At 33.9% G+C, this 27,061-nt stretch overlaps 4 protein-coding genes across 5 annotated transcripts; all 4 read left to right on the top strand.

Annotated features, from left to right (window-relative positions):
• Positions 1-9,884: 9,884 nt before the first annotated feature.
• Positions 9,885-11,409, top strand: LOC142548218 (uncharacterized). The gene is made up of 3 exons (XM_075656535.1): positions 9,885-10,087; positions 10,184-10,617; positions 10,749-11,409. Exons 1-3 carry the CDS (start codon positions 10,030-10,032, stop codon positions 11,178-11,180), a joined length of 924 nt encoding a protein of 307 aa, XP_075512650.1. The 5' UTR covers positions 9,885-10,029; the 3' UTR covers positions 11,181-11,409.
• A 3,224-nt stretch (positions 11,410-14,633) lies between these two features.
• LOC142548219 (WEB family protein At2g17940-like) lies at positions 14,634-15,691 on the top strand. Of its 2 annotated transcripts, none has more exons than XM_075656536.1 (2): positions 14,634-14,896; positions 15,042-15,691. In XM_075656536.1, exons 1-2 carry the CDS (start codon positions 14,759-14,761, stop codon positions 15,531-15,533), a joined length of 630 nt encoding a protein of 209 aa, XP_075512651.1. In that variant the 5' UTR covers positions 14,634-14,758; the 3' UTR covers positions 15,534-15,691. The 2 variants fall into 2 exon arrangements, with proteins under 2 accessions (XP_075512651.1, XP_075512652.1); XM_075656537.1 differs by having other exon boundaries at positions 15,048-15,691.
• Positions 15,692-17,664: 1,973 nt separating this feature from the next.
• Positions 17,665-19,608, top strand: LOC142548221 (uncharacterized). The gene is made up of 2 exons (XM_075656538.1): positions 17,665-18,398; positions 18,505-19,608. The coding sequence occupies exons 1-2, from the start codon at positions 17,678-17,680 to the stop codon at positions 19,545-19,547; spliced, it is 1,764 nt and encodes a 587-aa protein (XP_075512653.1). The 5' UTR covers positions 17,665-17,677; the 3' UTR covers positions 19,548-19,608.
• A 5,208-nt stretch (positions 19,609-24,816) lies between these two features.
• On the top strand, positions 24,817-26,893 carry LOC142548222 (uncharacterized). The gene is made up of 2 exons (XM_075656539.1): positions 24,817-25,576; positions 25,683-26,893. Exons 1-2 carry the CDS (start codon positions 24,856-24,858, stop codon positions 26,723-26,725), a joined length of 1,764 nt encoding a protein of 587 aa, XP_075512654.1. The 5' UTR covers positions 24,817-24,855; the 3' UTR covers positions 26,726-26,893.
• Positions 26,894-27,061: the final 168 nt, after the last annotated feature.

Raw genomic sequence — 27,061 nt, forward strand, 5'->3', positions numbered from 1 at the left:
GACCCAAATAAGATCTTCGTTTCACAAAACACGACATGTGAGAATGTCTAACACAAGTTTTTGCCTTTTTAATATCGTTCTTCGTTCAATATGGTTCCACTCAACACAATCCTCCGAGACTTGAATTGTGCTCAATGAGTTAATAGACATTGTTTATATGGCTCCATCGACCATATGATCTAACTCAACTTCTTCACTATGACAGTGGATTGAGATTTGTGGTTCTAAAATAACCATTGAGTGCTTTTAAAGTTTGGAAGTAGAGTCGTACTTGTGTTCGATGGGGCCTGAGATAAAATATTTGGAATTAACCCTTTGTTGCTATAAATAACGGAAAAGTTCGTTCATTTATCAAATAAAATATACAATAAACAATACATAATAAGTAATTTATTACGTCAGTTTCAGACAATTTCTTTGTCATTCGACAATATAGTTAGCTAATTTAGTTTTTCTTATGACATTATTGATCAAAGATAAGTTTTTATTAACTTCAACTTCGATAATATTATTTATAATAATGCAACTTTTACTTGTATAAATAAAAAAATCTTAAAGAAATATAAGTATTTGATGATAAACAATTCAGTTTCGGCAAATATTGTAATATATTCAAAAATTGTTGAGCCTCAATCCATTGTTCATCAATCTAGTTTAACTCGTTATAATGCTTAAGTATCTCGATATTGTTTATATAGTTAAATATTAACTCAACAAATACCCAAAAGTCTATTGATGTTGTTTAACTTGTTCAAATCAAATTTAAATAGAAGATTGAGTTCGATCAATTATAAAAAAATATTCAAAATAGTCTTATTTTTATTTAATGTTGGGCCAGATTTTTAAATTTAGTAGACTACCAACTCAATATATATGTAATAAAAAAAATTGGCCTCTTTCCAGAACTGAACCCTGAAGCGGTGGCCTCCTTGTCCTCGTCGAACGTTCGGCCCTCCTTGGAAGAAAGGGGATATTATGAGATTAGACTGATCGGAGAATGGCGTAGGCATTTAATAAATGGTAAAAACTTGTGTGAGACGGTCTCACGGGTCGTATTTGTGAGACGGATCTCTTATTTGGGTCATCCATGTTACTTTTTATGCTAAGAGTATTACTTTTTATTGTGAATATCGATAGGGTTGACCCATCTCACAGATAAAGATCCGTGAGACCGTCTCACAAAAACCTACTCTTAATAAAGAGTTGCATTTATCCTATCTTTGCATTAAAAGTTGCACTAGCAATAAGAGGGTTACCATAAATAATAAGCATGAATAGGTATGTTAGCACTTTCAAAGGCCACCACTTCCTTATCGCTCGGACTCCATGCAAATATGCCCATGATGTCGGAAGAGATTTTACCATCAATGTCGTATCTGAGATTTTGGAGATTACGGTCGAGCTAAAAAAACTGATTCCCTCAAATATTAGGTTACAATTTTTTTATTAATAAGAGTTTTCAAAATATAAGAGCATCAAATATAGTTGAATCATTTTAGAAGTTCCTGATAATTTTAGCAATTTTTATCCTAATTCCATAGATCATCAACACACAACGGAGACGAACTGTCTTAATTCATAATCATGTGATCATTTCCAATTATAATCTCAAGTTTTTAACATCCATAGAATGATCAAATTCTTCAATATTAATAGTAGAAATGTTGAAGATGATAGAACCCGCTCTTGGACTTAAGACTTTGCGCATCGTTTGCTCGATCTACAAATCTTGGACAATATTTTTTTATGATGAATTGTTACTAAACTAAAAACGAAAGAGGAGAGGAAACTGGTGAAAAAAATTGGGTCCATAACTACATGGATATGATACAATATTCTTCCTTGGGGTAGGAGGTTGGTTTTGATTCGAAAGTTGTATGTGATCATGAATGGATAAAGAAAGTTAGATTTATAATCTAATCAAAAGATCGCGTTCGAATCTAGCTCCTAATCCAAGCATGGGAGCCACCCATCGGTTCTTCCGAGCATAGTGTTACACACTTAGACGTCTCTCGAATTAGCATGAGATGATAGTACTTGATCTGTGATCACCCTAGCATACTTGCATACACATTTATCACTTGGTTTGTATACTCATGTTTATGCATTGGGCGATTAGTTCGGTCAGGTTCTTATTTTTATCTTGAACATCTCATTTTCATCAGAACAGTGACTAGACGAGACCCAATTTATACCAAAATAATGTTGTCTAATGTAATTTTGGATTCAAAATTATGTCTTCGATGAGTTATAAATTAATTAATTATATTTGATATTTCAATTTGCATCATGGATGATTATGGATATTGATTATGTTTAATTAAATTTAATTTATCCACGCACTCATTAATGATAGCGTTTCTGATAATGGACACTAGACTAACCATGAGCTAGTTACGGTTTTGGTTTGTGGAATTGTTTCCGAATTTAATTGATAAAATGTCTTGATTTAAATTATTTCCCTAACAATATCTTTTCCTTGTTAATTTGATTTCATATAACATCTTGTGAGATTTTGCCTTTCTAAGATAATGAGATAATTAAGCAAATATATTTTAGATATGCTATTTATGATAATGATTTTAAAGAGATATGATATTAAGAGTTTATTTCTAATTAAACTCTTACTTTTCTTGTGCAATAGGTTTCTCGAAGAATAAAAGTTTACATCTAACTATAAATAAGAGATCAAGGACATCATTGAAGCTCTCTCTTCGCTAGGCTCTCTCTTGACATACAAACACACATATACGCACTTGTGCACGCCGTCGAATATCAGAGAAATAAGTCATCAAGGTTCATGCTGTTTTTGAAGAGTGGTGATCAAGTGTTGCCTTGAATGTTGGGGACATCTGCAGACAACATCAGTAACGAAGTTGGCTGAAGATCGTTTTCGTGGCTCCTCTTTTTGGCACCACGGTTTTGCTTTCTTAATTGATGTTTTAGTATTGTTGGTTGTTTTAGAAAGATTTTATTTTCTCAACGTGTTGAGGAAATTGATTTTAATCTTAATCACTAGTGATATGTTTTTGTAAGCGGTTTGGTTTTCTAGTGATTAATTTTTGCATAAGACACCGATACTTGTGCAAATTTAATCTTGTCCATCTATTTATTTAAAGCCAATATGTGTTACAAAATATAATATTCCGTTGCATGTTGTCGTAAATATTGTAACATTTGACAAAACACTTAATTCTGATATAACACAAATTTACGATTTTATACTACTGTTGATATATTTATTCACATCTGTCGAACAATGTTTCTTACATTGTCGACTCTCGATTGTTGACCACAACCCCGTTTCGAGTTAGGTTCCAGTTCGAAGCAGAATAATGGTCACCTCTACGACTCCACCTATATTTCTCCGAGAATGTAATGCGGTAGCAGACACATGTGCATACGCCCCAAAGTCTTCAGATTTCTACTCCTAATAATTCCAAATAGACATGCTCGCGTGCTTATTAAACCGAATAAACTAGCTAGGTCTACCCTATATATTGATTCGACACTTTCCGGAGATCTTTTCCTTGCGTTATTCATTTTCTTTTGATTAATAATATTTTTTTTGCCTCGTTAGTGTTTTTTTTTAAATATTTATATTAATTTAAATGAGCACTGCCTGTTTTTAATAATAATAATAATAATAATAATAGTAATAATTAGTTCACGCATTTATATTTAACTTCAACAATCTAGCACAACTTGTTATTTTGATTTAGATAATTTAATTTAATTAATTTAAAATTGTACTTTTATATAATTATTAAAGTGTAATTATTTTTAGACAATATTAATTGATGATTTTTTTTTAAAAAAAATGCACATAAAAGAAAATGGGCGAAGTTCATTTATCCTATTGAGTAGATCAAATTGGGAAGCATTCGCACATGTGAAAGCTGCACGCAATACAGAAATATTGTTCGGTCAAGCTATTGAATAATTAAAGTTAATTAAATATAATAATGCCTTGCCCTTATCTTGTATATATTTTTTATTCAGTATATATTGTTCAGAATAAAATATTAGACTTGACTTGCTAGTATATAATATAATACGTGTATTTATAATTTCTTTTATTTAATACAAAATTCATCTGAATAAAATTTTGAATTTTCAGTAACATTTATTCGTGTCTTTTATTTTCTTTAAGATTGATTTTTTTAAAAAAAAATTAGTTTGAGGGAGTTTTTGGGGAAAAGATGATGAAACTTGAAACCAAAAGTTACGGTTGTAAATAACAAAGCCGTTCAAGATCTATTCGAACTTTGATTCGATAAAAGCTCGTTTAATAAGTTCGTTAAGATAAACGAACCAAGCTCAAATTTTATAATATCCGGTTCGTTAACTCGTAAACATGTTCGTTGATAGGTTCATGAGTCAGCTTTATGCAATATATATGAAATTTTCGAAATTTAAATAAATATATATTTTTTTTCAAAAATGGAAAGTTTGGAATCTGACATTTGGGTTCGAAGCATATGTCGAGAGGATTCCAGAAAAATTGACGGAATCGAATTCGGAATTTCCTACGAGAAGTTATAGGGTCTACGAATATTTCCTAAAACGGCAAAAACTACGTTTCGGAGGCCTAACGGAGGAATTTCGCGATTTCAGCCCCTACCTCACGACTTTAGGGTGGTGAGTCTCGTTCGTTGGGCCGTTTCGGAGGGGATAGCATCGGCCTCGTAATAAAATTCCACCGACGATTTTTCGATTTTTCCCTCGGATTATGAACCTGGCGGCGCTGATACTACTTAAATGTCACGCCCCGAAACTCGGGATTGACACCGGCGTTGTTTAACAATCACACAATCGAAACAACAAGTCTTTCGTAGCACAGTATAAACCGAACCAATTTATATATCATAATTTAAACGTAACAACTGTCTTTACAATAACGAAATCCAACGAAAAAGTGATCAATGCGGAAGCGTCTTACAATTCATTTAAATCAGAATATTCGAAATAAAATCTACTACTATTCTTGCGAATCACCAACCCCAAAACTGTTCGAACTCTTCATCCTCGACCTGTTCTTCGGACTTATCTGGGACATGTTGTAAGGGGGTGAGTATTTTGGAATACTCAGCAAGCGGGGGAAACATCGAGCACAATAAAAAAAACATGCATAGATTTCAAACATAAAACATGAGTTGCATACATACTTCATAACACACGCATAATTTTTATCAGCCACTGTGATTTATCTAACTTTCTATGGTTTACTGACGTCAGTCTCTAATTTTTACTCCTCTAAGGGGGCGAGGCCGTATAGCTGTTACATCCCCCACCGCGTAAGGGTACGTCATGGTTGGGATTCCCACCCATATACAGTCGACTCCTCACAGTGCTTAAAACAGTATGACGATTCGACACAAGAAAAGGAGTAGAAAAGAACATATACTCGACCGTATTTTCAAAAATACCGAAAAATCACATATGCATATATCCGAAATTTTAAACCTTTAAAACAGCCCACTTACAGTGTTTGGGTGTACTAAAAACGTGGAGCGTACGGCTTGGTTTGGATCACTTCGCGTTCCTCGTCCGGGTAGCGCTCCGGCTCTATTTCTTGGACGATTTTCGGGACGATTTTTGTGCAGTATTTCGGCTAGGGAGAGTTGCTGAATTCTCGAAAATATGCAGCAAGAATTTCGAAAATAAGGTGTAGGAGAATGAAAGGGGTGATGTGGTATTTATAGGGAGGAGAATGGTGTTTAATTATGGCACTCAAATCATACCAATATTTGCTTTAACTCTCTCAATATTGACTCCAATTCTCCTTGCCAAATTTCGAAAATCCATCTACCTAAGTTGTGAGATTTCTTGATCTCATGGCCCTTGATTTGGCTTGAAAAAATATGGTGGCTAGATCCAACGGTTTTGGTGCAACTTTGATGGTTACCTTCCCAATATCTAACCATCACCAATTTGGCATTTAATCTAGGATGGTTTTCGAAATCCCCTTGCCATATCATGCCTTAATTCTTTAATTTGTGTGATATCCCAAATCTTGTACATTCCTTACTCCAATTTTCGAAAATGATCATGCATAAGAGTTAATATCCTTAACTTGATACCAAAGATTCCCAACAAATATTTCCTTAAGCATAACCTTATAAAATACAAAAAAAATCCTATGCTAAAAATCTCTTACACTTATTATTTACAAGATGGAAAAAAAATCCGGTTCTCACAGAACTGATGATGGTAGGATTTTGAAACTGAGTCTGGATCTGGACTGCTGCAGAGTTTCGATACTCAGCACGCTAAGAGAGCAAAGTTTCAAAAATTCATAGGGAGAACTAGAGAGAAAATTTCCAAAATGTTGATGTTTGAATTTCGAATGGCATGGTTCTCCTATTTATAGGGGTTGACTGCTATCCTGATCGTGTATTATCTTCGCGTTTGAACTTTGAATTAAATCTTGAATATAGGATAAATTATCATATCTTATCCATGGTACTGGATAATTTCAAAATTTATATATCCATTCATTGGATATATTTTCGAAGAGTATATTCTCTTGTGAGACGGTATCACGAATCTTTATCTGTGAGACGGGTCAACCATACCGATATTCACAATAAAAAGTAATACTCTTAGCATAAAAAATAATACTTTTTCATTGATGACCTAAATAATAAATCCGTCTCACAAAATTCGATCTGTGAGACCGTCTCACACAAGTTTTTGTCATTTTCGAAATATTCTTTTATCCAAGTCTTCAAAATTTCAAATTTTGTCTCTAATTCTCAATCTTTAGTAGATATTTTATTTTCTAAGAAATTAAATCCTTGCTCTTAAATCCCAAAAATATGTAAATTATCCCAAAAATAATACTTTTGAGTTTACCTAAAATTCTGGTAAACGAACTTCTAAATTTTCTCATGCCTGCATTTTTTTGTACTTTTTCCTAGCTGCATAATTTCAAAAATCCTAATTAAATATTCCAAGATTTCGAAATTTAGGGATCATATTATCCTCTTGCTTGATCTTTATCCAGATATCAATATCATATCAAATATTAGATATTTATCTGATATAATCTTTCAAACTTTGAATTTATATAAAAAACTTTACATGCTTATATCTAATTAAATTCCTTATTTAAATTCTTAAATCTTGGTTTATTTATCCCAAAATTAAACTTATAATCAAAATTTTATTTCTGAAAAAAACCGGGGTTTAACATTTTAGATGAAAAACAATGGTTTTGATATTTGATTTATACATTTTACTTATGAAAAATATTTAAATATATATTAAGTTTATTTATTAGAATAAAATATTAATTTTTTTTCTCTAAATATATAATTTAGTTTTTAATAAATTTAACGAATAATTAAATTTATAATTATATTTATTAATTTTGTTTAAACTCGATAAAAACTTAAATAAAGGGTTTATTATTAATAATTTTTTTTAAAATTCAAATTTACTTTGAATGGTGGAGTTGAAAAAGTACTGCAAACTCCACCACGAAGGGTGCAGCGTTTTTATGTTTTTTTTAATTTTTCGTTTTTTGTTTTTGTTTTATTAAATGTCATTTTTCATTGTGTAAATAAAATGAGATTTGAGGTCATGTATCAAAAATGCGACTTTCACCAATTTGAAAGACAAATAATTTTTTCAAAGAGGAGATATCTTGTGAAAAGTTTTTATGGATCATTATTCGTAAGACAGGTCGATTCGGACAATATCTATAATGAAAAATAATAACATAAAAAATAATGCTTTAATGGGTTGGGTTGGGTTAGGTCGTAGATCAATCTCGAAAAATAATTCATGAGACCGTTTCATAATCTTATTGAAGTCTTTTTTTTTTTTTTGAAAATGATGGTAAATTGGACAAAAAATTTTTTTTTAAAAAATTGTTTTTTAAATATAAATTACCTAATATTTAAAAAAAAATTAAAAAACATGGTTGTCCGGTTCACCATCATTTTCAAAATATCAAAAAACTCCAATGAAACGGTCTTATGGATCAGTTTTCGTGAGCCGATCTTCTGATTCGATTCAACCTATAAAAATTATTACTTTTTATGTTAAAAATATAAGTTTTCATAGTAGGTATAGACCGGTTCAACTCGTTTTACGGATAAAGATCTGATTCTCACAAGATACCTACCATTTCAAAATTATCTGTCTTTCAAATTAGTGAAATTCACATGTTTAATATGCGACTCAAATCCTATTTAATTACACAAAAAAAAAACTTTATATTACATAAAAAACAAAAAAATATAATAAAAAAGGTTGTAGGACGCTGCAATTATTGGAGTTTTGTAATTTAAAGTAAATTTGATTTTTTTATAATTTTTTAAATTATTGATAAAAAAACCCTCAAATAAGAACGTGATTCATGAATATATTCGTTAAATAAAGTTCGAGCCAGTTCAAGAATTAGCAATCCTGAGACCAGCGGGGAAGGGATCAAGCCCATCGTACGGGTCAACATGCATCACAATAATTACCGTCTCAATCAACACATATGTAGTCTAGGGTCGGCATGGAGAACAATATGAGTCACTATCAATATTTTAAATAGCGGTCGAGACGGTCACCTAGGCGGTAGTTGACCCTCAAATGCCCCATCTTTGTCTTAGGCGGTCTTTATAGACTGTCCGAGACTGTTTGGCGGCGACGCTGTCCTAATCAACTATCAAATCAAATATTTTTAAAAATGAGTCAATGTCCATCAATTTAAAAAACTCTTATATAATAAAAATAACATCTCACTTTCTTTTGTATTTACTTTTGGTTTCGATCAAGTGTCTTCCACAATCAGCCACCACTTGTCTCAAATCTACTCCAGTCGTCGCCGTCGTCAGACATAACAATTTACAACATTGTTCACCATATTCCAAAATCATTGGAATGTCAGTCGGCGCACGTGAGACTTAGGGTCAACGTGACAAGCTTTAGAGACATAGAACATGGGCATACATCCTATCGTATGTAGCTTCCAGACTCTGCAACCGAGGTCTTCATTACTTTCTCTTCTATAAATACATAGGTTTGTCCGATAATTTGATTCATTCAGCTCATATTGCATTTTGTGTATATTTATATATATCGTAAGTTTTCTCTCTTTCGTAAATCTAATTGTGACTTGAGTGTCAGAGTGTCTACGTCAGAAAACCCTTCTGACTTTCCAATTCACGATTTTTTTTTTCTTTGAGTGTGTAGGAGTGAGTTGCTATCATATTCTATCATTGGGAGCTCGGTCATCTTACCTCAGGCAATTTCCATAAAGAGACGAAGGCTCCCAAGTCGAGAATTCAGCATTAACCTTCCCCGGATTTTTCCGAGCAACATCATGGATCCTACCTAATCTAAATTTCTGTATTTCGGCCCCAGATCATAAGTATCTTGGGCCTCATTCTCTTTCTGTTGCTCACCGAAATTTTTGCGCTGCCCGCATGCCGACATGATTGCAATAAAATTTACGACGAGACTCGGAAATTGTTTAGTTTCATGTCATTTCCCATGTAGATAATGTTTATGTAATAATTTTGTAATATGAGGTTATCAGTCTTTTGATTATCATGACTTGTGGTGCATGCAAATCATTCTTCGTCGTTTTTTCTCATTGCGCCAACTAGTGCTTTTTAATTATTATTTTCCCTATTTTATAAATATAACGGGCCTAATGTAGCCATATCCAAAGACCCAAGTCAAGACCGATTTGTTCGTTCTCAGGAAAAACTGGGCCCATGCTCAACCCGGCCCAATATCACAGCCCAAAATTTTAGGGATCTGTTCAAATCCCCAACGGCTAGTTTCCTCAGGAACGTTGAGTCGCGCCGCCTTTACACAGTCCAACGGTCATATTAATCTCTCCGTAAACCCCCATTTTCTCTATATAACTATCCTCTCCTTCTTCAGATCACACCTTATTCGGTTTTGTATTGTAGTGCTATTTCTTTCGATTTGTATAGTCATATTTCAGTTTCTTGCCACCGCCGGAGATCACAAAAACTTGACTTTCCGGCGACCCGAATAAAGCATCTGTTTTAAACTATGGAAACTCCGCTATCCACTAGAAGGATAACCAGATCACAAACCTCGGCAATGTCATGTATGATCCATTTCATCGTGTGTGTTTCAAGAGTCAGGAATGCATGGATTTTTACGTTTTTGTCTGTTTGGTAAATCTGTTTCTTGTTTCGTTCAGGGAAAGTGGAGGGATCTGAAAAGTGTGTGACTAAATCGAGGCAGATGAGGGGTAAAAAGCAGCAGCAAGATCGGTCTGTGCTTACCGATATTACGAATGATTCGCCCATTGTTGGGGTTGCAATGGGAAATCTTGAGACCCCATCATCGGCGATGTCCAAGAAAAGGCCAAGCAGTCAAGTGTGTTGTAAAAGAACTCCAGGATCAGGCGAGGCTCTGTTGAGGGGCCAAGTGAAGACCCTTCTGCAGAAAGTCGAAGTAGAAGCCGGGCTTTCGAAAATTACCATGGAAAACAGGTCTTTTTTCAACAACCTTCAAGGGCTTGTGAAGTCTCCCTGTATTAGCCTGGTTGCTCCTACTCCTGCTAACACACCACAATTCTTGAATTTTTCCGAAAAAACGAATGGCCCCCCTTCTGTTGCAATTTCTCCTCAGGTTTTGTGAATTATAAGTCTTTCTTTGACAAGGATCTTGACTTTATTTTTTGTTTGATTTCTTGATGGGATTATGTAGCTAGTGTCAGTGTCACTGATTTCATTTTCTTGTTCTTGTTTTATTGGTAAAAGATGTTTACTGAGATTTCGGACGAAAAGAAACAAGAAAGAGTCGAATCTGATAATGTTATCACTAGGTCCCTGCTGTTTGATTTCTCCGAGAAATCAGAGAGTTCTGATTCATCAAAGTGCTCCTCCGCGCTAACTTATCAGGGACAAATCTGTGAAGAAACCGAAAGCACCGTAAAAAAATCATCCACAGATAAAGATGACGACTCATCAATCTGGTCGATTCAGGCCAATGCAAGCAGTACTGAAAAGGAAGAAGAAGAGGAAGAATATGAACAAGAACAAGAGGGCGATAACTTCGAAGGCAATCATGAGGAAGAATATGATGATGGACTTGTTGATGATATCTGTCAAGGAATCAGCAAGATTAGTTTCCATGGGACGGCTAAATTTACGGGCAAGCACATTCGATTCGTGTACCGTCGACGAGGATGAGGAATACACGGAAGTGATCGAGGAATGAATATGTTGTGCTGATCTATCTAGTCTTTTGGGGGATTTCTTGCTGCTGATGGCTGGCTGGCTGTCTTTCTGGTGACACCATATGTTGTTGAATTTGATTCTAATTTTGATTACATGCTTTGAATACCACAAACCATTTTGGTTATAAAGTTGAAGTGTTGACAAAATTAATAATCTAATTAAACTTTATTTTTTTCGATAAGTTTGATTTTCGTATATATAAACCGAAATCGAACTATGAGAACCCAAATTTTTGGGCATATAATTAATTAAATAAATATATATACGTATAATGATTTATTTTCAAGTTATAATAAATTCGAAAAATATAAATAATACATGGTAATCGAAATCCAGTACAAAATATACACATTATTTTCGAAATTTAGGAAGGATATCAACCCTGTTTAGAAATATAGTCCAGTTACATGTACATCACGAACATGTACGAGAAAGCAGTCTACGTTCAACCATCCAGTTCAGAAGCCATAAATTCGAAATTTGCAATATATTGCACGAATGCTTCCGCAGATTTTTATCGTTTTCAGAGTTACTATTGTAAAGACGATTCCATTTTTATGGTATTTATGATATAAACTGGTTTTGGTTTATACTGTACTACGAGGCTTGTTGTTTAACAATTATGTTATTGTTGAATAATGTCGGTGTCGACTAACCCTGGTCTCGGAGCGTGACACGAACCATATTAACTTTGGTTTTAACATTTATATCCAAAATAAAAAATATATGTTTTAATTTTGATTTATGGTTTTTCGGTTTAAACCAAAATTTAAACACTCATAATTATAGATGTCAATGGGGCGGGTCCCATGAAGAAAACTTCGACCCATTACCCACCCCACCCTGGTTAAATATTCTTTTTGGATCCGTCTCACCCCGAATACGAAACCGGGCGGGTTAGACCCATGAGACCCTTGAGACCCGAATTTTTTTAAAATGAAAACATTAATCTTCTTTGAGAGATATCTTGAGGCTTGAACCACTAGCATTAGCGTATGGTTATGGTGGTGCTGGGGCAGTAAGGCTTTATTTTTAATTGGTCTACCTATTTGGATAATAAACTAAAGCCCAGCCCAAAAAAGAATCAGACATGTCTATGTTGACCTTAAAGTGGGTTACTAAAAAAATGAAAATTAATAAAACTAAATCCTAGAATATTTATATCTACATATATGAGACGATATTATAGGACCCATGACCCGTCCCATACCCATACGGGTTTGAAAAACTGGACCCGAGACCCACCCCATGACCCATTTAATATGCCCAAACCCGTCCAGATGGGGCGGGTCCATTGCTCATAATTCGGCATTGAGGAAGTAATATATGACTATATTAATCTTTTAAGATACTGGATTGAACCAAATTGAATTTATACAATTGAGTGTCTGTGACCAACCCAAACCGTAAGTGAATTGAAATTGATTGGATCCGAATTTGGAATCGATTTTTTTAACCACTGTGCACTCGAATAATTATTAATCAAACAATGTTTAGTACAATCAAATAATATATTATTTATCAAATTTAAAATTACAAGTAAAAATTATAAAACAATAAATAGCTCAGAATTCTTTAGAAAAAATATCATTGCTAGGGAATAGGGATGACAATATTTTGTTTTTTTTTTCTATAGTGTCTAATTTGTTAATTTTTATATACATATTTTTCTTAATTGTTATTAACAATTTAATAAATATTCACACCTTACTCAAATAATTCATATTTGAAAAAAATACAATTATAGGTGATAATATGATATTTGGGTATGATATAAATATCTAATCTCATGACGGGTATGAGGATGTTGATAAAATTGAATATCCGATGAGAACAAATATAATAAATAATGAAATCTTACCCAAACCTGATTTATTGTCAGCCCAAATCATTGGTCATAATTAAATATATTATTTAGTGACACAAGAACAGATTCAATCACATGATCAAATAAGAATAATTCCAGAACCATTTCCAAGCAACTCAATTTGATCCAAGATTGATATTGGATTTGGTTCAATCTCAAATAGGATCGTACAGTTCCGATTTGATTCCAGATTGATCCATCCAATAATAAGCAGGCCTAGTTTATGCAACAAGAACTTGGACTAAAAATAATAAAAAAATTTGATCAAATAAAGCTATGTTTTTCTTCGCTTTCTTTATGCAGTTGAATTTCTTATAAATACATCATAGACTATGATTTTCTTCAAAATTTTTGCAATCAATGATTTCTCGACAAAAACTTGTGTGAGACGTTCTCACAGGTCGTATTTTGTGATACGGATCTCTTATTTGGGTTATCCATGAAAAAATATTACTTTTTATGCTAAGAATATTACTTTTTATTGTAAATATCGGTAGGATTGACCTGTCTCACAGATAAATATTCGTGAAACCGTCTCATAACGCACACAAACACCCAAGTTACATTTTGATACCATACGAAATTGCAAGATCGAGTCTCTCATAACTATTCCATTCTTCCATATGTATGTGTGTGTGTGTATATATATATATAAACAATAAATGCACACGTACATTACAACTAATTAGAAGTTTACTCAATAATATTGCATCATCGGAAGTGGAACGTAACAAACATATATTTTATGTAACAATATCTTACGAGTGAGACATATCTTATACTTAGGTCACACATGAAAAATATTACTTTGTATTGTAAATATTAGTAGGGTTGACCAACTCACAAATAAGTATCCGTGAGACCGTCTCACAAGATACTTACTTCATGACAAATTGAGCTCCACGTTATATGTGTGTGTATACAGTTTTGCAAGATCAAATGTCTTAGGACTATTCCCCATTTTTCAAAAACATATTTATGTGAGCATTAAATGTACACATCACAATTATTATAAGATATGATCAACATTAAATTATTAGAAATGGAACATAACAAATTGGGATCCACATTGAAGAAAATGTCTATTTTTTTGTGGCACATTGTTCCCTTTTTTAAAAACGAAATTAATTATATTTACATACATTGAAGCAATCCTTACATAGTATGTGACATAAGCACACATAATTTCGATTTTGAAAAAAAATTTGTAAGATGGCTCAACCACCAATCCTAATCCATCAATATCAACAAACAAATTTAATTTATAGTGTAGTGGAAGCGAAGAAATTAAACAAACTCCCCTGATTTTAATAACTTATTTTACTCAAAAGTAAACATTTCACAAACTTCCATAGGGACCTCCACTATAGTTTCATAAGTAATTTACAAAAAATTTAAGACCCAATACTTAAATATTTTAGAATATGATCATATGATATAATAAAGTATAATAAGTTCCCTTTTCACAAAATTCTTGAGTCATAATTGACATCCACCACCACTTATTAGTAACAAACAAATGGAAAATACATGCACATGTTCATTTCTCCCCTAGCTATATATACAAGTATAGACATTTTATATTCTTGTCACCTTGAATATATATTATATACTACTCAAGTGAATTTTATTCATAAGAGTAAACTGTTCCCACCACAAAAGTATGCAGGAAGGAGGCATCGTGGTGAGGGGAAGAGTCGAGATCGACACAAGGCGGCCATTCCGATCGGTGAAAGAAGCCGTAATGTTGTTCGGGGAGAAAGTACTAGCCGGAGAAATCTACGCTAACAAGCTCAAAGAGGTATCTGCATGATTTACAGACGATGTTTTTGCATGCTAGATTTAAAATAAAGACAACCTCCTATTTCTATGTCTCAAATTTTACGTTAATTTTTGCGTATGCAAGCGTGTATACATATATTACAAAATTCCTCATTTCTTCTCAGTTGCAGAGTAATGGTACAAACCGAACCTCCAAAATAGGAGCCGTCCAAGGCGAGATCCAAGAGACGAAGCAAACTCTCGAGAAAGCAAAAGAAGAAGGAGCCGTCACGGCACATTGTGTAACTTCACTGAGGCAAGAACTAGAACAGACAAAAAGGGAGTTAAATCAATTAATAATGGCAAGAGAAATCAAATCCCATTTGGAAAAACCAGAGATTGAAGAACTAAAGTTAGTTGAAAAAACAAGAGAAGAAGCCGAAAAGAAGTTTGAAATCGAAAACGAATTTGAAGATGGAATTTTGATTGAATTGGAGAAGAAAAGATCTTTCAAATTTGCAAGTCCTCCACTGCTGACAAAAGTGTTGACAAATAATAAGGGTGGGGAAGAGGGGGAGAAAGTGCTTTTGGCTAAGAAGAAATGGAGGAGGAAGGGTTTGGTTCCATTGATTGGAGGGTTTTTCTTGAAGAAGAAAGAGATTAAGGAGAGGAAGTGAATCTTGGAGAATTCTATCTTTTTGTCCCCCATCTTATTTTAGTTTTGGTAAAAATTTATTAGTCAGTATTATTTTGGCACTCTACTTTATGAATAAAATAGCTCTTATTTTATTCATGAAATGAAGTGTATATAACATAAGTTGAAGTATATATAAATAAAATTAGTCATTTTTATATCGTATTTGAGTTATTTATGAATTCATCTTTCGAAAAAGACACGTGTGAGTGAAGATATGGTATGAAATCAAACAAAAGAGAAATGATAATGAAAGTAATCAGTTATCCTGGGAATGTTTATTCAAGAAAATGAATAAATGGTAAAGAATTTTGAATTAATTTAACGTAATTTTCTAAAACTACATAGTATATACTCGTCATACCGACGAAATATATACCATACTAATTCCATGGGGGAAGAATTAGGATGCCCATAAATTTGAGGGGGACTTTGAGTTGATGAAAAAAATGAACATCCATCTAAAATGAAATATTTATTTTAAAAAAAATCAAGAAGTTATAGAGGTTGGGGGCAAAATACTTGATCTAATTATCGTCCATTTGATTATTTTTAGGACGAATATGCGCTCGTTTTGGGGATTTATTACAGCTATTCTGTCCAACTCTGGCCTTGGGAAAACTCAAAATTCATTTGGATGATCAAACTTCAACGATAAAATCAGGAATGAAGCCAGAAAATAGAGGTTGAGGCTAAATTTTTTTTAAAAAAAATTTGGGAAAAAATATTAAGAGAGAAATTGAAAAAAAATATAATTATATTTGGCTCGATCACTGGATAAAGTACACATGATTCCTATATATCTTTAGATGATCAATCATTACAGTCAAGTCTAATACCAGTTTATGTATATTAACGAAAGCAGCAGATAAATAAACAGACATGACTAGGTGCTAGTGAAACAAACCAAATTTAAGCCCGAACTCGAAGCGTGATAGAAAGGTGAAATGTACTTGCGATCATTTTTGGCGATGATCAACTAACGTTTGTGCATAATTTTTTTTTATCGTAGGCTATAATATTGTCATGCTCCGAAGCTTGACATCAATGATGTTTTCAAAATTTTCGAACACATCAAGCCTCGTAAGTCTCTTGATATGCATCTTCATGTAATGGCCTCTTAATTTCTCCCAAAGGAACCTCGGTCGGGATTCACAAAAATCATTAATTCCATTAATTATTAATTTATATATGTTATATTAAAAAATACATTAAACCTCATAAATGTGAGGTTTTAGTTTAGAAGCTTCTCATGTGAGATTCTTGACTTGGCTAAAACTAGAGCTTGGTTTTGCTAAGTCGTAAAGCGCAAGCTTATTACAACATCAGATTCTTTCTTTGGATAACCTAAATAAAAATTTTTTCTCGTAAAATGACTCATTAGAACGTCTAACAATAATTTTTTTTTATATATTGCATCCCCAAAATACAAGCTGATTTACTTTTTTGAGGGAAAAAATGTAACGAATTCAAAATTGAAACAATTTTGGTATGAAGTGACCTAATATAATTCATGTTTACTCAAAATTTATTTTCTGTTATAATTATATATATATACACACACACACACAAAATTTAGGAACTAAGCCACTTTTAAAAGGTATGAATATATAAATTAGCCTTTTAAAAAGTATGAATATATAAATTAGCTAGTGGACTGTTTTGTTGTGTGCCCTTTTCCGCTTTCTCTTCTTTATATAAAAAGAAAATCTTCATATACACTCTCAAAAAAATATAAATAAATAACCATCTATATTTGTTTCACGTATTTAAAAAATATCACTGTTTTAATTATTAGCAAGAAATAAAAAAAATTAAAGAAAGATAATTACATTTTTTAATTTAATTTTTTTTCGTTTTTGATTTAATATTGAATTGTATTTTTCATATTATAATTTACATGTTTTCTTTGGTTCTCGGTAAATTTGTATTTTTTAAAGGAGCGAGAAAAATATTTGAATAAAAAAATCAGTAAAGTGCAAAAAACAGGATAGAAGAGTTTGCCGATATACTACTCCAAGAATCAGTGTCCTCCATATATATATATAGAGACACACACACACATACACACACATACACACGTAGTTCTTGTCAAAAATAGAGACATACACAAAGAAATAAAGAGAGATGGAGAATAATGTACATTTTGCTCATGATCACCCACTCATCTTCAAGGAATCAGAGGAAATTCGGCATCGCTGCAATGCATGTGGGCTGTATGTGTTGTCGAGTCCCTGTTACATGTGCACCATTCAAGGTTGCAATTTTTATCTCCACCAAGCTTGCGCACAACTCCCCCCCGAATCGCACCATTATTTCCACAATGGTCAACTTTATTTTCCCATTGCAAAACATGCTCTCGTTTTACTTGCAAAGCCGCGTGATGAGAACTGTTTTTGCGGTAAATGTGGGAAATTGTGCAAGAATTTCATCTACCAGTGCTCCGAATGCGAGTTTGTACTCCATCCTCTATGTGGGTTTCCCTTGGATATCCAAATAAAACACACGAGCCACCCCCAACATCCACTGGTAATTGTGTGCAAGGAGGCTCTGTTGCGTTGTGACGTTTGTGGGAGAGAACATGAGGGTTATTTCTTCTCATGTCAAAAATGCAATTTTTGGATTCACCATGATTGTGCCTTGTTACCCAGCTTTGTAGGAGTCCAAAACCACCAGCACTATCTCTCCCTCGTCTATTCTGCTGCCTCCTTGCTTGACTTTTATTTTAGAAGCAGCGAGTGTCTAATTTGTTCGAAAATGACGATTAGTGAATTCGGGCTTTATTATTGTTTTACGTGTGGAGTTAGCAGTCATGTGGATTGTGCAATATCAAAGATGAAGGACCCAGGTAACTAAATTTACTTGTATATTAATTGTTTCCTATGTATGAATGAATATGGTATGACAAAAGCAACATATATATAAATAATTTCTATGACTAAATCTGCATGCAGGTGAGATATTTCATCTACCGACTTTGTCAATCGACGCTTTTCCGAGTTCGATGATTCATTCATTAGCAAAGGAGAGGGCTATACAGGAGAGAAACTCTCCCAACATGTTAGAAAAATACCACGCCCATTCTTTGGTCTTGATCGATGAAGAAGACATTGCACAAGAAGCAGTTTGCAACGCATGCATTCAGCAGATTTCACCTCCATGTTACAGATGTAGTGCCCATACTGAATGCAATTTTCTCCTCCACAAATTTTGTGTGGATTTGCCTCTTTCTATCAAAGGTTCGATTTACTTATCAACCACAGGCAGCGTGGTTTCCCCGAGATCGGATGAATTCTTTTCTTTGTTTGAGTGTAGTAGTTGCAACAGGTACTGCAACGGATTCGGATACTCATACAGTGAATACGACTCCGTAGTCGACGATCTTGCATGTTCCTTTTCTCCGAGTGTCATCGAGCATGATTCACACAAGCAACATCCTCTTGTTCTAACTTCTTCAGGTTATATTACTCCAAAGTGGGTATCGTGCTGTGGTAAATCTTGTAGGTTTGCATACCACTGTAGTGTGTGTAATTTCATGATACATATTGATTGTGCTCGTCTGCCTAAAACAGTCACCCATAAATTCGACAAACATCCCCTCACTCTAACATTTGCATCTTCTTCCCAATACCAAAATACGGATCACTTGTGCGAATTCTGCGAAGAAGCCATTGATTCCAAGTATTGGTTCTATCATTGTGCCGAATGTGACCAATCGTTTCATGTCGACTGCATTCCTTCAGTGGGGAAATTTTCAAAAATCAAGTTTGGTGGCACCGTGGAAGTGCCTTGTCACGAAGATCATCCATTGACTTTGACGAGGATGATGAATCTCGGCAGCCAAAACTGTGGGTATTGCCACGAAATTATCGAAGGCTTCAAAGATGGAATGGCTTTACACTGCCAAGACTGTGATTTTTGGATCCATTTCGACTGTGGATATCGATCCTGTGGTGGAAAGGTTTCACATCCCTATCGTCGGATTAAATATGTTTAGTTTGTTTAAATTAGTCTTAATTTCCCCTCCCAAATTCAAGGGTTAGTTTGATTATAAGAGAATGTATCCGACCTTTATTGAGATGAAGTGGGAGAGAAAGCCGTGGCAGGACCCGAGCTCGTATAGATGACTGTTGATAAGATTAGAATTGTCCGAGAAAAGCTCAAGGCAGCTCAAGACCGACAGAAGAGCTGGGTGGATTTGAAAAGAAGGCTTGTAGAATTCAATGTTGGCGAGAAGGCCTATGTGAAAGTCTCACCGATGAGAGGAGTCGTCCAATTCAGTAAGGCCATGAAATTAAACCCTCGATATGTCGGACCATTTGAAATATTGGAGAAAGTAGACACGCTAGCTTACAGACTGGCACTGCCACCAAACATGTCAAGAATCCACTGGGAGAAGAACTAAAATATGAAGAAGTCCTCATCAGAATTGTGGACACCAAAGAACAAATTCTTAGACGGCGTATCATTTTCTATGTCAAAATGCAGTGGTCCCACCACACAGAGCGAGAAACAACTTGGGAAATTGAAGAGAAAATGCAGAAGAATTATCCCTACCTATTTGGCGACCAAGCCAACTCAAGTTTCGAGGACGAAACTCCCCATAAGGAGGGAGAGATGTAAGAACCCGATTTTTTTTCCTTTATTAATTAAACATTTGTGAGGAAATATTAAGAGCATAGGATTTTATTCATATATTAGTGTATTTTTTTGGTATATGAAATCTTTATTGCCAAGTCAATAATATATATATTAAGGCATGCATATTTTCGAAAATTTCGGAAGGAGGTTTACAAGATTGGAATATTATACAAGTTTAGAAGAATTAAGGCATAAATATTGCAAGAAAATTTCGAAATTCCTACTATATCAAATGTCTAATTCTTGTGATGGATAGATACATAGTTAATTGGAAAGAAATCATCAAATCGCTCAAAAAAAAAAAATCGTTGGATCTAGCCCCATATTTTCAAACCAAATAAAAAGGGAAGAGATTAAGTAATAAATCTCACCAATTTGGCAGTAAAAAAAAAATAATGGGATGGATTTTGGGAGCCAAAAATCGTGGGATCTAGGCACAATTGGACATTATTTGACGATCCTATTTACCTTCTTTATCTTCACCTATAAATAGGCCATCACTCCTAGTCATTCCTCACACCAATATTTCGAAAATCCTTACTTCAAATTTCAAAATTTCCAGCAGCCAAGTGAGGCGAAGTTATGCTGAAATTCTTCCCAAGTCAGCCTAGAGCGTGAGCCGAAGTGCGGCCCGAACGAGAAGCAAGAAGCGATCCACCAAAGCCGTGCACCTATGTTTTTAGCCTTCAAAAACCAAGATAAGTGGGCTTGTTTTAAAGATTAAATTTTGTGTATGCATATTTATTTCATTTTCGAAAAATGCAGTCGAGTACACGTTCTTTTTCTACTCTGTTCTTGTGTTGGTTGTCATATGGTTTTGGACAATGTGAGGATTCGACAGTATATGAGTGAGAATCCCAATATGACATGTTTATGGCCCTTACACAGTTGGAAATATTCATAGACCATATAACTTTTCATAGGGAATTTCGAATTCGTTTCTGTCAATTGTTTTGGAATCCTCTCGACATATGCTTCGAACCCATATGTCTATCTTGTTTTATATTATTCAGCCTATTCTGAGCATTTTTATTTTTTATTTCAGGAAATGGCTCCATCAACTCCCCTGCGACTCCACACTCGTGCTCAAGTTGCCATCCGTATGAAGCGGCTTGCCCTTGACTATCAGTCCCGCCAACTCAAGCGACTTAGGGCTACTTTGAGTGAGAGGAGTGATAGGCTCATAATAGTTAATATTTTTATTTTCATATTTCCTATTATTCCAACCTCCGATATGTTTAATTGATACATTTTTGTGTAATTTTATTGTAGGAGGAACTTTCGCGGTCTTGGAGCAAATTTGAGTTAAAAATGTGATGTTTATCACATTTGAAGTTTTCAAGATAGAGTTTGAAAGTGAATGACCAAACCAGAAGAAGTCCTGGAATAAGACGTGGCCACGCCTTGTGACGATATTTCAGCTGCCAAAAATTGCAAGGAGGGAAAATCTAGATAAAATATTATCTATTATTTTATATTTAAGATTTAGGGTTAATTAGAGTTAGTGGGCTTTTAGCAAAAATTTAGACCAAAAAAAAAAAAATCTACTACTCACGAGACAGCCGCCGCACAAGATTGGAGGAATTAGATTAAAAAAGAAAAGATTTCTCCAACCTTCTCCAACAACTCACGTGAAGAGCAAAAGAAAGGCGCAAGGATTTTCTCTTAACTTCTCTCCATACCTTTAGGCTAAGTTTTATTTTTGATTCAAGGGATATTTTTACTATTTCGATTTATCACTGTGAGACTTTTTGCACTTTAATTTAATATTCGTGTTTTGTTCAAGTATTTGTTGATTTATGATTTATTTATACGAGAGTTGTATCTCGGTTAATCTGACAATTTAATTCGATATATAATTTCTACTGCTATCCATGAATTCAGTTATCCGTAATTGTCATGAACGATTGATACATGAGTAGCGATAGATTAGGTGTGTTGTGCTATCATAACATATTTAATCTAAATAAATCAAAGAAACTCGATCTATCAATTGCAGCTATCTCGGTTGTTAGATTTTAGGATTAACTGTTTTCACAAAACGAAAATGCTATTTTTAATTAATATGGAACGCTATCGTGCCCAGTTAATTATTGATAAGTTTTGACTGGATGCTGGGTTTGGTCAATTAAATTAGGAAAACGCAAGGATTTTAGCGACTATCCCTATAATTCTAAGTTAATTACTTGTAACTGCATGAATAAATAATATGTTAGTCGATGAACAGTGATATAATTGAATAGTAGAAATCCATTGAATCGAGCTTGGTAAGATTAATTTACATTTCATTAGTTATTCATCTTGATTAGTTATTTCTTCTTGCATGTTAAATTTAGTTTAATATTTTATTAAATTCATATCCAAAAATCTCCCATTTTATTTGCACTTTTACTCGAAATAAATCAACCCCAGTTCCCTGTGGATTCGACCCTGCTCACCATTACACTAATTTTATTTAGAGAGTAGGAATTTAAGTTTGGTGGCTCAACGACAACACACCAAGGAGACGTGAGATCAAGACCTTGGCTACTGAGAAGGAAGAGATGCGGGTCCAGATGAAAAAGTCAATCTATCAGAGAGAACTAATGAGAGGAGACAACATGGACTTAAGGGATATCATAGAACATAGCCAGTATCGAGAAGGAATGTTACGAAAGGATATGGAGCGTTATCGCAAGGAACTGGAGAAAGAGAGGCAAAAAATGCTAGGGGTAAGAAGATACTGGAGGATTCATGTGAGGCCATGTGTAGCCTAGCGGACGTGTGCTACCGTCTGACCGAGCAGGTTGAGACTCTGAGGAGCCAAGTCAAGCAGAAGAAGCAGTACCATCAACAGTACCAGCTTGTTATGATAATAACAAGCTTGTAATAACATTAATATCTTAATTTAGTAAATTTATTTTAATCTTGTATTATAATGATACAAAAATAAATATACAATATTCAGTCGAAAGCTTGTTTTGATCATGTCTAGAATTCGAACTCGAACTCAAAACTCGTTTCCCAAATGAACTATAAGCCATCAACAAAAAGGGCAGATAAATATTGAATAAGAAGAAAATATGAAAATGGAAATGGTATAACTTTAAACTCACATGTGCCATTGACATCCTTAATATAATTTTTGGTTTTAATTTTAATTTTCATCAACACAAACACACATAGAATTAGATTAGTATTATGTATTTTTGAAGCCTGATATCAATGATATTATCAAAATTTTCGAAAACATCAAGCCTCGTAAGTGCTTAATCTTAATATATATCTTCATGTAATAGCCTCTTAATTTCTCCCAAAGTTTTAGTTTAGAAGCTTCTCATGTGATATTCTTGACTTTGCTAAAGCTAAAGCTTGGTTTTACTACATCGTAAAGCACAAGCTTGTTACAACATTGGATTCTTTCTTAATTTTTGAAAGTTAATTGGTAAGTACTATACTATATTGCATCTCCAAAATACAAGCTGATTTACTTTTTTGAGGAAAAAAATGTAACAAATTCAAAATTCAAACAATTTTGTGTTCTAATATAAATATGTTTACACAAAAATTATTTTATGTTGAAATTTAAATATATATATATAGACACACACACACACATACATATATAATAAATTTAGCTCGTTTACCAAAAATATAATAAATCTAGCTCATCGCTTGATACAAAAGGTAGGAACTAAACCACTTTAAAAAATTATGAATATATAAATTATCTTGTGGATTGTTTTATGGTGGACCCTTTTCTTCTTTATATAAAAATAAAATCTCCATATATTCTTTTTTAAAAAAACCATCTAAATTTGTTTCACATATTTTAAAAATATCACTTTTTAATTATCGTTTGATCAAAAGAAATAAACCGATTTAAATATGGATAATTATATATTTTTATTTTGTAATTTTTTTTACTTTTGATCATGTATATGTCAAGATTGAGACTTGAAGATAACTTAATCCCAAAAACTAAATCAAGGGAGATTGTCCAAATTTATATATGCAACTCACATGACTTTGTCCAACCGATGTGAGAAATCTTAATACACTTTTTCACGTCCGAGAATGAACAACTGGAGTTGGGCACTGTAACACACACATATATATATATAAGAATCACCAATAAATATAATAAATCTAGCTCGTTGCTTGATGCAAAAGTTAGGAACTAAACCAATTTAAAAAAATATGATTATATAAATTAGCTCGTGGATTGTTTTGTTGTGTGCCCTTTCCCGCGTTCTCTACTTCGTATAGAAAGAAAATATTCATATATGCTCTCAAAAAAGATAAATAACCATCTATATTTTTTTCATGTATTTAAAAAATATCTCTTTTAATTATTAGCAAAACGAATAAACAGATTTAAATAAAGATAATTACATTTTTTCTTATAATTTAATTTTTTTCGTTTTTGATTTAATATTGAATTGTATATTTAATATTGTAATTTGCATTTTTTTTTGTTTTCGGTGGATTAGTATTTTTTAAAAGAGAAAGATAAAAAACTGGTGAATAAAAAAAATCAGTAAAGTGCAAAAAGCAGGATAACAGAGTTTGTCTATATACTACTCCAAGAATCAACATCCTCTCTCTCTCTCTCTCTCTCTCTATATATATATATAGATAGATTATTGTCAAAAATAGAGACATACACAAAGAAATAAAGAGAGATGGAGAATAATGTACATTTTGCTCATGATCACCCACTCATCTTCAAGGAATCAGAGGAAATTCGGCATCGCTGCAATGCATGTGGGCTGTATGTGTTGTCGAGTCCCTGTTACATGTGCACCATTCAAGGTTGCAATTTTTATCTCCACCAAGCTTGCGCACAACTCCCCCCCGAATCGCACCATTATTTCCACAATGGTCAACTTTATTTTCCCATTGCAAAACATGCTCTCGTTTTACTTGCAAAGCCGCGTGATGAGAACTGTTTTTGCGGTAAATGTGGGAAATTGTGCGAGAATTTCATCTACCACTGCTCCGAATGCGAGTTTGTACTCCATCCTCTATGTGGGTTTCCCTTGGATATCCAAATAAAACACACGAGCCACCCCCAACATCCACTGGTAATTGTGTGCAAGGAGGCTCTGTTGTTTTGTGACGTTTGTGGGAGAAAACATGAGGGTTATTTCTTCTCATGTCAAAAATGCAATTTTTGGATTCACCATGATTGTGCCTTGTTACCCAGCTTTGTAGGAGTCCAAAACCACCAGCACTATCTCTCCCTCGTCTATTCTGCTGCCTCCTTGCTTGACTTTTATTTTAGAAGCAGCGAGTGTCTAATTTGTTCGAAAATGACGATTAGTGAATTCGGGCTTTATTATTGTTTTACGTGTGGAGTTAGCAGTCATGTGGATTGTGCAATATCACAGATGAAGGACCCAGGTAACTAAATTTACTTGTATATTAATTGTTTCCTATGTATGAATGAATATGGTATGACAAAAGCAACATATATATAAATAATTTCTATGACAAAATCCGCATGCAGGTGAGATATTTCATCTACCGACTTTGTCGATCGATGCTTTTCCGAGTTCGATGATTCGTTCATTAGCAAAGGAGAGGGCTATACAGGAGAGAAATTCTACCAACACGTTAGAAAAATACCACGCCCATTCTTTGGTCTTGATCGATGAAGAAGACATTGCACAAGAAGCAGTTTGCAACGCATGCATTCACCCTATTTCACCTCCATATTATAGATGTAGCGCCCGTTCTGAATGCAATTTTCTCCTCCACAAATTTTGTGTGGATTTGCCTCTTTCTATCAAAGATTCGATTTACACATCAACCACTGGCAGCCTGGTTTCCCCGAGATCGGATGAATTCCTTTCTTTGTTTGAGTGTAGTAGTTGCAACAGGTACTGCAACGGATTCGGATACTCATACAGTGAACACGACTCCGTAGTCGACGATCTTGCATGTTCCTTTTCTCCGAGAGTCATCGAGCATGATTCACACAAGCAACATCCTCTTGTTCTAACTTATCCAGACTCAAATATGACAATTTGGGTATCGTGCTGTGGTAAATCATGTCGGTATGTATACCACTGTGGTGTGTGTAATTTCATGATACATATTGATTGTGCTCGTCTGCCTAAAATAGTCACCCATAAATTCGACAAACATCCCCTCACTCTAACATTTGCACCTTCTTCCCAATACCAAAATACGGATCACTTGTGCGAATTCTGCGAAGAAGACATTGATTCCAAGTATTGGTTCTATCATTGTGCCGAATGTGACCAATCGTTTCATGTCGACTGCATTCCTTCAGTGGGGAAATTTTCAAAAATCAAGTTTGGTGGCACTGTGGAAGTGCCTTGTCACGAAGATCATCCATTGACTTTGACGAGGATGATGAATCTCGGCAGCCAAAACTGTGGGTATTGCCACGAAATTATCGAAGGCTTCAAAGATGGAATGGCTTTACACTGCCAAGACTGTGACTTTTGGATCCATTTCGACTGTGGATATCGATCCTGTGGTGGAAAGGTTTCACATCCCTATCGTCGGATTAAATATGTTTAGTTTGTTTAAATTAATCTTAATTCCCCTCCCAAATTCAAGGGTTAGTTTGATTATAAGAGAATGTATTAAACGGAAACGTCCTCGAATAAACTTCAAATAGATATCCAAACAAAAAAGGTAGAAATAGTACGGCCAAAATACTCATCAAAATTTGGAAATAACTTCTGCTCGTATGAAAAATAACCAAACTGAAATGCATTTTCAAAGGTAGAGAAAAAGGTTCGCGAGGTACGATATTATCTCATTCTATTTTCCAAGATTCTTTATCACCTTTATGTTATGCATTTGCACAAATATATGATAGAGATGCTGCAAGAATTTCCATAAATTATACTC

This window comes from Primulina tabacum, chromosome 6 (genome assembly GCF_025594145.1).
Source record: "Primulina tabacum isolate GXHZ01 chromosome 6, ASM2559414v2, whole genome shotgun sequence".
NCBI classification, from domain to species: domain Eukaryota; kingdom Viridiplantae; phylum Streptophyta; class Magnoliopsida; order Lamiales; family Gesneriaceae; genus Primulina; species Primulina tabacum.

Coding starts and splice junctions, on each gene's coding strand:
- LOC142548218 (XM_075656535.1), top strand. CDS start 10,030: ATGGAAACTCCGCTATCCACTAGAAGGATAACCAGATCACAAACCTCG. Junction 10,088..10,183: donor ACAAACCTCGGCAATGTCAT/GTATGATCCATT, acceptor TGTTTCGTTCAG/GGAAAGTGGAGGGATCTGAA. Junction 10,618..10,748: donor CTGTTGCAATTTCTCCTCAG/GTTTTGTGAATT, acceptor TATTGGTAAAAG/ATGTTTACTGAGATTTCGGA.
- LOC142548222 (XM_075656539.1), top strand. CDS start 24,856: ATGGAGAATAATGTACATTTTGCTCATGATCACCCACTCATCTTCAAG. Junction 25,577..25,682: donor ATCACAGATGAAGGACCCAG/GTAACTAAATTT, acceptor ATCCGCATGCAG/GTGAGATATTTCATCTACCG.
- LOC142548219 (XM_075656536.1), top strand. CDS start 14,759: ATGCAGGAAGGAGGCATCGTGGTGAGGGGAAGAGTCGAGATCGACACA. Junction 14,897..15,041: donor ACGCTAACAAGCTCAAAGAG/GTATCTGCATGA, acceptor ATTTCTTCTCAG/TTGCAGAGTAATGGTACAAA.
- LOC142548221 (XM_075656538.1), top strand. CDS start 17,678: ATGGAGAATAATGTACATTTTGCTCATGATCACCCACTCATCTTCAAG. Junction 18,399..18,504: donor ATCAAAGATGAAGGACCCAG/GTAACTAAATTT, acceptor ATCTGCATGCAG/GTGAGATATTTCATCTACCG.